At 34.4% G+C, this 14,792-nt stretch overlaps 2 protein-coding genes across 2 annotated transcripts; both read left to right on the top strand.

Annotated features, from left to right (window-relative positions):
* The first annotated feature begins 4,683 nt into the window (after positions 1 to 4,683).
* On the top strand, positions 4,684 to 5,500 carry LOC138312445 (tripartite motif-containing protein 5-like). The gene is made up of 2 exons (XM_069253317.1): positions 4,684 to 4,972; positions 5,196 to 5,500. Exons 1-2 carry the CDS (start codon positions 4,684 to 4,686, stop codon positions 5,498 to 5,500), a joined length of 594 nt encoding a protein of 197 aa, XP_069109418.1.
* A 6,976-nt stretch (positions 5,501 to 12,476) lies between these two features.
* On the top strand, positions 12,477 to 14,435 carry LOC138312447 (E3 ubiquitin-protein ligase TRIM56-like). The gene has a single exon (XM_069253320.1). The coding sequence runs from the start codon at positions 12,495 to 12,497 to the stop codon at positions 13,302 to 13,304; it is 810 nt and encodes a 269-aa protein (XP_069109421.1). The 5' UTR covers positions 12,477 to 12,494; the 3' UTR covers positions 13,305 to 14,435.
* The last annotated feature ends 357 nt before the right edge of the window (positions 14,436 to 14,792 follow it).

Here is a 14,792-nt window from a genome sequence, read left to right on the forward strand (position 1 = left end):
TCTGAATGACGCTAGAAGGCATCTACCGAGGTAGTACTTTTACAGTAGGCCATTCCTCCCCAGGCTAACAAAGCTTATACTCTGGAGATTGGAAGACAGTTGAATTTAGATTAAACAAATTATCTGTATGATGATGACAACAGACTGGATTCGAATCCCATGATTGATACTTACATAAACAATGCATACGTTAGAATAATCATGAAAATAGACTGGGTTCACATCCCGTGGTTGATGTTTACATATACAATACATACGTTCTATAATCATGAAAATAGTCTGGATTCGCATCCCATGGTTGATATTTACATATACAATACATACGTTCTATAATCATGAAAATAGACTGGATTCGCATCACGTGGTTGATATTTACATATACAATACATACGTTCTATAATCATGAAAATAGTCTGGATTCGCATCACGTGGTTGATATTTACATATACAATACATACGTTCTTTAATCATGAAAATAGTCTGGATTCGCATCACGTGGTTGATATTTACATATACAATACATACGTTCTATAATCATGAAAATAGACTGGATTCGCATCCCATTGTTGATATTTACATAAACAATGCATACGTTCTATGATCATGAAAATAGACTGGATTCGCATCCCATGGTTGATATTTACATAAACAATGCATACGTTCTATGATCATGAAAATAGACTGGATTCGCATCCCATGGTTGATATTTACATAAACAATGCATACGTTCTATAATCATGAAAAAAGACTGGGTTTGCATCCCATGGTTGATATTTACATAAACAATGCATACGTTCTATAATCATGAAAATAGACTGGGTTCGCGTGGTTATTTTATAAAAGGTAAAACTGAATATTAGATAATGTAGCCAGGATGCGACATTCAAAGACTTAATTTTGAAAATTTCGATCACTTCTTGTAATTGAACAAAATATCTCAACAAAAATATAAGATTGCATGTTTACTTATTAGTATATTACTACGTAGATGTTTATATACGATAATAAAAAAAACTTAATAAGAAAGAATAACATCTTTTGTCGATCACCCCGACCGAGAATCGAACCCGGGTTTCCGGTGTGAAAAACTACGGCTCTACCGACTACGCCAAAGAAGCATGCTCCGTCAGCTGAGTGACAGAGACCATATTTAACACTGTGTACAAACCACACCGACCCGCTCCGTCAGCTGAGTGACAGAGACCATATTTAACACTGTGTACAAACCACACCGACCCGCTCCGTCAGCTGAGTGACAGAGACCATATTTAACACTGTGTACAAACCATACCTACCCGCTCCGTCAGCTGAGTGACAGAGACCATATTTAACACTGTGTACAAACCATACCCACCCGCTCCGTCAGCTGAGTGACAGAGACCATATTTAACACTGTGTACAAACCACACCGACCCGCTCCGTCAGCTGAGTGACAGAGACCATATTTAACACTGTGTACAAACCACACCGACCCGCTCCGTCAGCTGAGTGACAGAGACCATATTTAACACTGTGTACAAACCATACCTACCCGCTCCGTCAGCTGAGTGACAGAGACCATATTTAACACTGTGTACAAACCATACCTACCCGCTCCGTCAGCTGAGTGACAGAGACCATATTTAACACTGTGTACAAACCACACCGACCCGCTCCGTCAGCTGAGTGACAGAGACCATATTTAACACTGTGTACAAACCACACCGACCCGTCAGCTGAGTGACAGAGACCATATTTAACACTGTGTACAAACCATACCTACCCGCTCCGTCAGCTGAGTGACAGAGACCATATTTAACACTGTGTACAAACCATACCTACCCGCTCCGTCAGCTGAGTGACAGAGACCATATTTAACACTGTGTACAAACCATACCCACCCGCTCCGTCAGCTGAGTGACAGAGACCATATTTAACACTGTGTACAAACCATACCTACCCGCTCCGTCAGCTGAGTGACAGAGACCGTATTTAACACTGTGTACAAACCATACCTACCCGTTCCTTTTACATAAAATATGATGATATTATTACAAATGTATAATAAAAATCATTAATTCAATAATGGAATGAGATATAAAATAGGCCTAACAATGTATATAAACTTGATTGTCCACTTTTCAAGGCAGTCCGCCCCTTAATATACAAATGTATATGTAAAATAAAAAACTTAATACTTATCTCCCTTTATCAGACATAATTGATAATAGGTGGCGCAGTATGACGTAAGCGTTATCGGGTAGGATGTTATGGCGGGTGTTATTATGGAGTAATGAGTCTGATGTCACAGTTAAACAGGTAAATAAGATTATTATAACGATTTAGATTGTGTATTGTATGCTATGTTATGTGTTTTGTTGGATGACATGACCTATAAATACATGAATATTAGAGGTGCGTAGTACTTCGATCTACAGCGTTTCTGGTTATAGTCATATCTACGTAGACAACTTAGAAGCATTACTTCCTTCTCTCACATTATCATGACAGATCGTACAGGATCAATTATAATTTGTAATGTTAATTGTTTTCGTTTACCTACAATATATCTTGTAACATTTGTCTTGATTTGCTAATGAGCCTTCAACACAAACACCAAGAAATTCATTTAGTTTTTGTATTTTTTTTTAACTTTACGGTTCATTAGATATGGTGATTATTATATACAGTGTAAAGTACAACAACACATAATTAACACACAGGTACATATATAAATACACTAGCTCAACACGCATACGACCGCTAAGCAAGTGTAGGGTGTTACAATACCATATAGGATTTTCATAAATTAGATAATTTCTAATCATATCTTGTTTTCCTTAAGTGGAATGAAGTTGGCTATTTCAATTTCACCAGTCTCTAAGTTGAATTTATGAGACGATAATCTAATACTTGCAATTCTTTGTTATTACAGATGTAGTTAAATTCTGTTTCCAACACCACAAATATATTTATATAAATAACAATGAAGTGACGAATTGATAATAGTTCCAGCTTTACATTGTATTCAATATTGTAATTCCATTAAATGTGTAAATATAAACAACATTCCATAAATAAACCACACCTAATAATCATCCCTTATATTATCCACAACTCACTCCTCTCTCTACCACATAAATAAACCATACCTAATAATCATTCCTTACATTATCCACAACTCACTCCTCTCTCTACCACATAAATAAACCACACCTAATAATCATTCCTTATATTATCCACAACTCACTCCTCTCTCTACCACATAAATAAGCCATGCCTAATAATCATTCCTTATATTATCCACAACTCACTCCTCTCTCTACCACATAAATAAACCATACCTAATAATCATTCCTTACATTATCCACAACTCACTCCTCTCTCTACCACATAAATAAACCACACCTAATAATCATTCCTTATATTATCCACAACTCACTCCTCTCTCTACCACATAAATAAGCCATGCCTAATAATCATTCCTTACATTATCCACCACTCAATCCTCTCTCTACCACATAAAATAAACCACACCTAATAATCATTCCTTACATTATCCACAACTCACTCCTCTCTCTACCACATAAATAAACCACACCTAATAATCATTCCTTATATTATCCACAACTCACTCCTCTCTCTACTACATAAATAAACCACACCTAATAATCATTTCTTATATTATCCACAACTCACTCCTCTCTCTACCACATAAATAAACCATGCCTAATAATCATTCCTTACATTATCCACCACTCACTCCTCTCTCTACCACATAAATAAACAACACCTAATAATCATTCCTTACATTATCCACAACTCACTCCTCTCTCTACCACATAAATAAACCACACCTAATAATCATTCCTTACATTATCCACCACTCACTCCTCTCTCTACCACATAAATAAACCACACTTAATAATCATACCTTACATTACCCATTATTCACTCATCTCTATACAAAATCAATAAAACCGAATTGTAAATCACAATTGTTTGTAGACTTGATTTTCAACCAGTGTTAAAAACATTCTAAATTGTCTAACTATATAAAGAGTGTACCAAATTTATAACATAAGGAATACTTTTCTTATTACCTGAAATTTTCTTAAATGTAGGCTTTCAATTTCAGGCGTTTTGTGGAATCCCTACATCTACGATTTATACTTTAATTTACTGTCGACATGTGTGTCAATACGTTTCAATGTTAAAACAATTCTTTAATTCTAACCCATCAGACATACGTCACTTGGTTCTGCCTGACTGAAGTCCTATCCATATCTAGTACAATCTAACAGGCGATATACATTTGACACTCGTATCGGGTAAATACTATTATAATAAAACTGTAGGATAACTTGCTTAGCCAAAGGCTAACTATCGTAAGGTCCGCAATGGTTAATAAAACATCATAAGATTATTTTTGTGTATACGTATGCTTATAATTCATTCTCGTTACGTTAACAGTATCATGTCCCCATGGTCAGTGACTTATTGTTTCTGTTTTAGTTTTGCATCGAATATATGGATTATCAATAAATCCCAATTAATGCGAACGAGTTCTATATAAGATATATTGGTTAAGTCTATATTGTATAGAAATAGATAGGAGAACTGTGAATCGGTGAGTTGTATAATCCGTGTTTTATCTATTATACAGGCAATACTAGATTGGAAGGGAAATGTAAACAAATATAAATGGCAGCGGTACCCGTGGAGAAATTACAGCGAGCTCTGAGGTGTCGTATGTGTTCCAATGTGTTGGAGGACGCCAGAGTACTCAAGTGTGGACATACGTTCTGTTTTCTCTGTATCAAACGAGATTACGAACGCCACAAACTCAATAAAGGAAACTGTCCCGTATGTGATGAGAATTATTTCGTACGAGAACGAGATCCACAGTACCTATCAGAGGCTTTTGTTGTTAATGACGTTTTGGATATATTGAAATCAGTCGGTTCGTGTGCTTTTTGTCAGGCAGACGACGGTAAAAATGTCTGTTTAAAATGCAAGCTCTATATGTGTAGTTATTGCTCAGAGAGAAAAGAAGCATTCTGTGAACATGAGGTGGTAAGCACGGACTTCTTGAACTCTAATCCATTTCTTCGAGATGTTGTGCGACTGAGCAAATCCAAGCAGACATGTACGTTACACCCAGAAAAAGATGCGAGTCTTTTCTGCAATGACTGTAAACATGTTATATGTAAAAGAGTGTAAAAACGAAGTACATCGTTATCACAAAACTATAGTGCTACATCAGGCTATATCAAGAGTAGCTGAGAAAGATTTCCCACGGAAATTGGAATCGAAAAGACAGGTACTGGACAAGATGTCTAGGTTTGTCACAAAATGTCACGAATACCGAAACGAACAAACCCGATGGCAACATTATGGAGAAGAATGTTCAAAGCTGAAGGACGAAATGCTTGATTTGTTGAAATATGGAAGTGGAAAAGTAATTCTGGAGATGTTTTTTGAACGAGAATCCAGAATTGAAGAGGCATTAGGTTTATAAAGATGAAATTCTGGAGATGTTTTGTGGACAAGAAACCAAAAGTAAAGAGAAATTACATCTTTTCATAGGGCTGTAAATGAAGGAAATGAGGCTATAATTCAGCTGCTATTTGGAAGAAGAACTGAAAAAAACGAAACATCATAACTTTTGTCGATTTCATCGATAAGGTTGTTCTACACTGTAGAAACAAATGCATCATATGATGAAATATGGAAGTGAAAAGGTAACTCTGAAGCTGTTTCGTGAACGAGAAACCACAATCGAAAAGGTACAAGATTGCAGTTGCATATTGGAAACTTCCCTAAGTTAGCAATGATATAATGCTCAGAATAGAAAGTATTTTTCGAAATTAAAAAAATCGCCTGAAAAAAAAACTCTTCATTTACACAGGAAATTTCTATTTCTTTGGTATTCATAGGAATAATGATGAAGCTATTGGCCAAATTGTATATAGAAATCCACTTCCACTTGATTCAAAATTTTGTAATTCTTATGTACTAATTGCACAGAGTATTCCATTATAATGTCATGTCTTAGTATAATCTCTCCATGACAGAAAACAATTTGGAGCTGATACGTTTTAAATAATCGTTTGCTGACTTCATTTGGCTTCACATCGGAGGCTCACAGGAACTGATGTTATTTATTTCTGTCATTGGAAATAAAGTGTTCTCAAGTGTTTATACCTATATCATTATACCTACACTGAATACGAGTGGTTTGAGGTCAGTATCCTTGTTTATTTAGTTGGTTATTTTTAAACTGGTTCTTGAAAGGTGTTATACGTGAAAGATTATGTCGATTTATTTCTTTGGCTAAGACATTATAACTGACACTCTAGACTGGCTACCAGTCTCTAGAATATTAAACAAATCACTAAAAATTGGCTTGATTATTTTTGTCTCTACTACATGCCTGAAGTTTTAAACTAGGGGGAGATAATCTAGTAAAGAACTCTGCTGAGAAAGTCTTATCAGCAACTTAGGGTCTGGTGGCCAGTCTACTGACACTCCACATGATAATGTTTGTGTTTTGTGTGGAACTGCGTCTGTATTTTCTTCTTCAGCTTATTCCGTGATTACCTTTTGCGTTGTTGGTATATATTTCACAAATCATCACAAACACTTTAAGTTTATAATTTGTAGATTATTGGGTTTTTTTACCTATGGGTAAAATGTTCTACGTTTTATTATTATTTTGCATCCAAAGCTGTATACAAAGGATTTCCGAAATGGTAAGAGATATGCCAATAAACGTGTCATTATATTGTATGGCATGAGTTGAAGGCGTGACAGCAGCATTTTTATATTGGTCAAAATCCAATATCGCCGCTAGGATATCTTTAAACTACGTGTTATGTAAATATATCAGTTTATTATTTTTCTTGGTTTTCAGCCAATCTCATTGGACGTCAGTACCCAACATGACCCCCTATAAACCAATGATCGGCTGATAAAAGTTGATTGACCGATCTGTCTATAAATAGATAGGGATTTCCCGATTCATTGCATCAAAGCGTCAAAGTCATTTAAGCGTGCGACACGCATTATAAACGTTGATAAATTAAGAGTTTCTTAGATGCTGATTTTGTTGGTAACACATTTTCGTCAAACACAGCGAATTGATAGACAGACGTGTTTGTCTCTCTCCCGGCAGTCATGATGAGAAATGTAACATTTTAAACAACATCGGAGCTACATATACAAAGATGTTATTATGATATACGTAAGGGCAGTGCTTTTATTTAGACAGTAATATAAGCTATACACGTCGTTTATCGGACATTGAGAACTAAGAAGACTGCAGTATGATGATGCATTAGCCATTTTCTTCTGCACATGTACCTGGAAATCAGGATTAATAGGAAAACTGTATCTTAAACTTGAAAATGTTGAAAGTGATTGTTATATACTGTAAACATGTTAAAAGACGAGGGCATATTTTTCAAACCAGGCGGAATATGTAATATAGTCATACTTTATTGATAAGTAATATTAATTTCAATCATACATTTCTAAGATATTTTCATACTTATAAATGTATGATTTGTAGTAAATAATTATATTTTTTGGTATCTCTGTTGAATTGTGTTTTACGCTTGTGAGGTATTTAAGCATTTAACTATCTTCCTATGGCATCTATGGTCTACATAGATGCCAGAGCTTTGCAGACAATCTTCATAATGCGCGCTAGCATATAGACCATAGATGCTATTGGAAGATAGTTTAATGCTTATATTTACATTATCACCTCATTTAGGGTCTCTACATTAACATTGTTTAAGCTAGACCAGGAAAACCGTTCATCAACGACGATTTATTTCGCAAGATGGAACAGACATTTTGACGGTGATCAGTTGACGTCACCACGTCGACATTACTGACATCATAATAGTCACGTTTTGGGTGTCAGTTATACCGTCATATATTTCACTTTGCCTTGGTTAGTTTATATAGTAGAAGTGACAAGTAAATGTAAATATATATCGTATATATTTTGAGCGCTGCGTTTCTGTTTCTGTACATATATGTGTTTGTGTATACGTTAATGTTCTCTGACGGACTTGTATGACGGGCAAAACAATTGAGGGTTACAGACAATAAAGTTATCCTATTGTCAGGATTTAATCCAGTTTAACGTATCCAACATGTATTTCTTTGCATTTCGACAAATTTTAATTTAGTCCCCGTGGTGATACGAACGTGTAATTTGTCGATCGTTGATATTCCTGATTGTCGTTTATTGGTGAGCCTATTTTCTGTTCTATTATTTAGAATATTCATTTTGTTTAATATGTTCTCTCCAGTATGGAAATGGTTTGATAGCGGTAATGTAATTATTATAGTATAGATATTATCTAACAATGAAATGTATACGTATATATGTACACGTACTTTATACATGAAATTTCATTGTAACTATAAGTTACGTATATTGTATTGTTTCTGAAATTCTGTTATATGAGTTTTGCAGTAGCGTCATGCTTGAAATGTCAAGCTGTCTTTGACTGTTATTCGCGAGCGATTTGATGTTGAATGAATGATGTTCTATTTATGCATTTTTATTATATTTGCAGAGTTTAGTTTTAAATAAAACCATATATCCACGAAACTATCTGGTATCTTTGTTGGATACCCTACCTGACAAGTCCTCTGGGTATGATATGTATATATATGTCCATTTGTTCGGAACTGACACTATATAGCTTACAATCCAAAAAGGGAATTTATGAGATCATTATTCTCCTATTACTTCCGTTGTTGTAGTGATATGTAGAACATGTTTCGTGACGTTGTTCTGACAGTCGTCATAATGCAATGACGTAATAACGACATAGAGAAATTGCCGCTTGACGTCTGCTAGGAAATGGCGAAGTTTGTATGACAACATTTTCTAATGTCTAAAGCAGTGATTCCGTTAAATGCAAATAAAACATCCACATAAGTAAATGTCCGCTCTTCAAACATAGTTACTCCTGGATGCTTCTCAAATGTAACATTTTTTGACTGCACCTTCAATTTCAATAGCATAACAAAATCACCTCAGAAATTTAACAATGCGCTTTTTTCCATGTTACGTGCTACCAGGATGGAATGTTCTATGTTATTCACAAGTATATTTGTAGTAATGATTTTAAAATATTAATAATAAAGCTGGAACACATTGATTAAAATGTTGAAAGTGTGTTGATGATTTTATATGTATTTCTAAAACCCAAACCACCTTCCAAATTACGAATCTTCAGCAACAATATATATCACAATACATGAATTATTGCAGTCAATTATATATCAAACACAAAATCAAATAACGTCCACGTAGGATAAACTCATCATAGGAAACCAACGAGTTGAAACGATAGAGCGGTGGCTCGTGGCTTTCAGACAATGGACACAAAACTGTCTTATCGACATTTTTCTGATCTCTAGACTTTGATTGATTAAATATATTTGTTATGAATTCGAAGACAAAGACTATCAGCGGGATTCTAGCTATCTCCTTTGTTCAGCATTTTATAAAGACTAAATGGTAAAACCATGGAGCATAGCAGGTATTTACTACGATGGCCCTTTCGAGTCTGTAAAATTACAACTACCACATTGAAGTAGTTGTATATTTATATATTGACCAAGTGAACAATTGACCAAGTGTACAAGATCATTTACACTAAATTAGTTGTTCATTTATATATTGACCAAGTGTACAAGCTATTTATTTACACTAAATTAGTTGTTCATTTATATATTGACCAAGTGTACAAGATTATTTACACTAAATTAGTTGTACATTTATATATTGACCAAGTGTACAAGATCATTTACACTAAATTAGTTGTACATTTATATATTGACCAAGTGTACAAGATCATTTACACTAAATTAGTTGTACATTTATATATTGACCAAGTGTACAAGATTATTTACACTTAAGTAGTTAAACATTGATAAACTGAGAAAATGTACAACTACGTCAGAGTAAATGACCATGTACATGATTGTCAATATAGAAGTTTCAATCTGGTAGTTATATTTTGTCAGACTCTAACGGGCCATCGTACATTACAGAACATTGCTCATGCCGATACGGGGAAACCCGGTCACAGACGTACGATATTTTAACCTCACATTGTGGACTTAGCAGATCGGAAGAAGTTTCCTTTAATTGTCAGTTTTTGAAGACTAGGTATGAGAAGCATCTACAGCAGATAGTTCAGGTAAATAATTTAACTTTTGAAAAAAAAATTCTCTTTTTATTTGGAAATAGAGATGGTCATTGATTTTATACTATATGTGGTTATAAAAATATCATAGCCAGACCTGCGCAGAAAGTTAACATAACGAAACACATCGTTTTGCTTCAAAACACTTAAAACAGTGCGTTCAACATTAACGAATCCTTTCATTTTTCACAGCGATTCGTTTAATTACAAAGTGGCTTATCTCAACAATCCTAAAGTTTCCATAAGATGTGTTATAAATACTATAATTGATCATATTTAAATGATGTAAAATTTAGGTAAATAGCCATTAGAGAGAAATATATTCATTAATAGATATTTCAGGCAAATTCGGTTAAAACCCGTCTAAGGTTTTGCCCGCCGAGTTGTGTAGTAATTACCGTGACAGATTGCACTAAATCATATGCGATACCGCTGTAACCGTGCCCCGCAAACCTACGTCCCAAGTCCCCAAATGAATTTTTTATTTTCGGTTTTTATATTAGATTGCCGATATGTTAATTATCTATCTATTGTTATCTGTCAATGAATGCCTTAAATGATGTACTATTTAAAGTAGGTTTATTTATAACTCCACGCCAGTATGTCTTTTGTAAATTACCAATTCACATTTTAGTGTGGTGTTCCTGATACACTGGATTTTAAATAATCTTTTGTTTTTATTGTCCTACAAATACGCCGTGTTGTTACGTGCAAATCCCTATTTAAATGTATACTGAATATACGGATGAATGTCTTACAGACTTCTAATCCCAATTGCAATATCTAAGGAATGATTTTTAGTTTTTGTTGTTTACAGGTGTGTAAACTGCATTTGTTGGACAAATATTTTAAATGTCGCGCTAACGCGCGTCATATTGAAATATCTGTCCAACAAAAACATAATGTTCCGACAAAATAAAACGTCGTTTTTTTCAACGTTGTACGATTGATGTAATAACCGGTTAATTGATGGAATCCCGGAACAGCTGGCTTTAATTTGGCGGGAGATGTTGTCAAGTTCAGAAAGTACACAAAATATGGTTCCACATTAACACTATCTTTTTCATATTTCTCAAATATTTCATATTCTGAACGATAATTTAAGATATTCATTACATTCATATTGTTTTATTGAAGATAAAAAATCCAGCAACAATATAAGCCAAATCTGATGCGCATTAATACTACTTGCGGAAATCAGTGTTCCGGTGTATGTATTCTTGCGCGACAACTGACTGCGTTTACACAAGTGTAAACGATTTACCAGTTGGTAAGGTTATATATAGCAAAGAAAAAAAAAGCATTGTAAATATTTAAATTTAAAAAGTTAAAGGAGAATGCGTGCCTTTTTGATGTAGTTTTGTTTTATCCGCTGATTAACAATAGTGAAATCTTAATTATAAGAAAAACATTAAATTGACCAACTACAGAAGATATTCAAAGAAAATAATTTCTTAATATGAAAAATCAAAGCAATAGCAATGATACTGACATCATCACCGATGCTCTTAATTATAATAAAACACAAAAAGATCACATCTACATTTATGAGTAAACATGCTAATTCTAAAGACAATAATCTAGTTATGGCTTACAAATCCATGATTACAACATGTAATAATTCCATATTTACAACAAGTATTAAAGGTAAATAATACACGGCTATTGTCTCAAAATACAGCATGTCTGTTCAATAAGATTCATTATTTAAATCTTAATGATCTACTATATATACCAATACAATATTCAAAATATGCTGATAGCATTATAATTACAAGTATAAACCATTATGTTAACATGTAAAGTTAACGTTACACAGCGCAATGTAAAGGGACGTAACTCAATAGGTTTAAATACGATATTGCGGTCAATGCTTTAAGGACATTATTAAAGATGGCTAATTTCAATTACTTTAACGACTTCCATCATTTAATTAATATTTAATTCAATTTTTTCCTCATGTCAATATCGAAATGATATGTGTTACAAACACTGATAAAATATATAAGTTCAATGTATTAACGTATAATCACTAGTTTCCATAAGAGTAAAACTTTCCCCAAAATAAGGACATGCAATGTATTCCTCTTTTCTAGTTAAAACGAAGCAAGTAAAGTTTGTACATATGTAACAATATTTCGTCAATGTGAAGAAAGCTGTGTCCGTATCTCTGATTGTCAGAGCTTTTGTATCATGTTTCATTACTCTGTATCTGTCTAATGTGACGTAATAATTCTGCTGTCAACAGGTGATGATTACACCACAATCAACGCCATGACAGCCAGGGATATTGTAGAGGAAGTCAGGAACGATCTCAACTGTAGTATTTGTTTAGATGTTCTAAATGACCCAAGAATTCTCAGTTGTGGTCATACATTTTGTTTTGAATGTATCCAAAACGCATATACAGCATCTCATCTAACACATGGAATCTGTCCATTGTGCCAGGAGACGTACTTCGTTCCCAGGAGAGACATAGGGAATCTGCGGAGGAATTTCACCGTCAACAATGTCCTCCACACACTGCAATCAGCTGACTGTCGTTGTGCAGTCTGCCAAAGTCATGATGGTAAATTAATATGTTTGAAGTGTAAACTAAATTTGTGTCGACATTGCTCGCGAAGGGACACGATCAATTGTAATCATGAACTGCTACAACGAGAGGAACTAGATTCCCGCCCATTTCTACGTGACGTCATACAGCGCAGCAGATCTAAACAAACATGTTCGTCACATCCTGACAATGATGTGAAATTTTTCTGTCACACGTGTAACCGTGTGATGTGTTATACCTGTCGGCTCCTAGAACATCCCCACCACGTCACCGTGGAAATAAACGAAGCTTTGAGGAAACTGCGTGAGAGAAACATTCCTGGTCAGATAGGCAGCAAGGTCCGTAGATTAGACAAAGCCATAGAAAACCTTGCACGGTTTGTTCTAGTGAATCCCTCGATTCAGGAGGTTATTCGCCGATTCCGGGCTCTGAGAACCAACTGTACTGACTTAGAAAGAGATATGAACCATCTATTTCAGTTTGGCAGTGACATCACTATCCTCGATGTACTGAAAGAGATTGCGAGCTAAATACACGTCACATGGTGACCAATTTTATAAAAGATGAATAACTATCGTGTGGTATTTGGCTGTAATAATAGAATGTCAGTGAATGAATGTAATGATTTAATGACAACGTGTCATCTGGAAAATTTTGTTGATATTACGTATTCTTTGACCCTAATGATTTTAAGGTCCACTACCTTTCCTAAACGGCTTTTAATTGTTAAAATGGAAATGTTAAATGTAAAATAGATTGTATGTTTATTTTTATAACGCGGGTCGTCTTATGTTTGCCGCCGTCGTCCTAATTACCGCGTGTTAGTTGACTATCACTGCGCCAGACGACAAAACAAAGAAATAAATCTTCACTGTTAGCATAGATAACGGATGGAATCTAGCATTCGTTTGGTCTAACTCATCTTAGTCCATCGATACACATTTTCTGATGTTATTGTTGTTTTTAAGAAAATGATTTTTTTTTGTTTCGGTAAGGTAGTGGGCCTTTAATACATAGAGTAAGATATTTCATTTTTTTTTTAAATCTCTTTTACTTTCATGTAATAGTAGTACATTAAATCAATTTCTCTCTTCTCGCTGTCGTGTTTACTGTAGAGGTTTCACTGTGGAATTCAACCTGTAACCTCAATACTTACACAGGAGATAAAAGGAGGATAGCGGGATTTTCGGAATAAATCTTGACGTGAAATATATTTTTTGTTATGTAGGTATTTGTAGTTATGTGATAAAAATATCTTAAATTTGTGTTCATTTCAGATGAGATTTATGAAACTCGTCTCGAAATTTTTATTTTTTCTCGCCAAGGCTCCCAAAAATAAAATCTTCCTTGACACGTTTCAAAAATTCTCATATGAAATGTAAGACCTGTATATATACATGTTATAACGTTTTGTAGATAAATGAAGTAAACAAATATACGAAAATGTTCCCTGTCGCAGTTAAAACTAAGTTGATATTAAATTGTTTCTGAATATTAGAATATAATTGTAACGCAGAATTTACTGTACTGAAATAATTTTGTTTTTGATGCCTTATGTATGCCAAGATGGGAATCACTTTACATTTACTACTAACACTGTAAAAATAAAATTGTTGACTACAACTTGGCTTCATGGTCTAACTAAAACTTCTCATTTCACTGCACTTTAGATGTAATTATAAGGATTTTCGGCAGATATGATCTAACGTTTCAAGGAAATAAAAACTTGCGCCTCACTACATTGATAAATTTATATTGTAAGATTCAGATTACTTACATGTGTCTGTCCAGTGCAGGAATATCTCAACGCGAGTGAAAGATTTTGTTAACTCGAGGCTTGCTGAGAGTTGACAGCCAAAATCTTTCACGAGGGTTGAGCTATCCCTGTCCACTTGACAATAGAAAAATATTAATTTCGATTTTCTTTTTTATAGTAAGTCCGGAGCTGACCGTTTATACCCTTTTTCACTCACCGCCCAAACGTTTTACTTCAGTGTTTATTATCCCGCCAATCCTAC

Source organism: Argopecten irradians, unplaced genomic scaffold, assembly GCF_041381155.1.
Source record: "Argopecten irradians isolate NY unplaced genomic scaffold, Ai_NY scaffold_0322, whole genome shotgun sequence".
Lineage (NCBI taxonomy): Eukaryota > Metazoa > Mollusca > Bivalvia > Pectinida > Pectinidae > Argopecten > Argopecten irradians.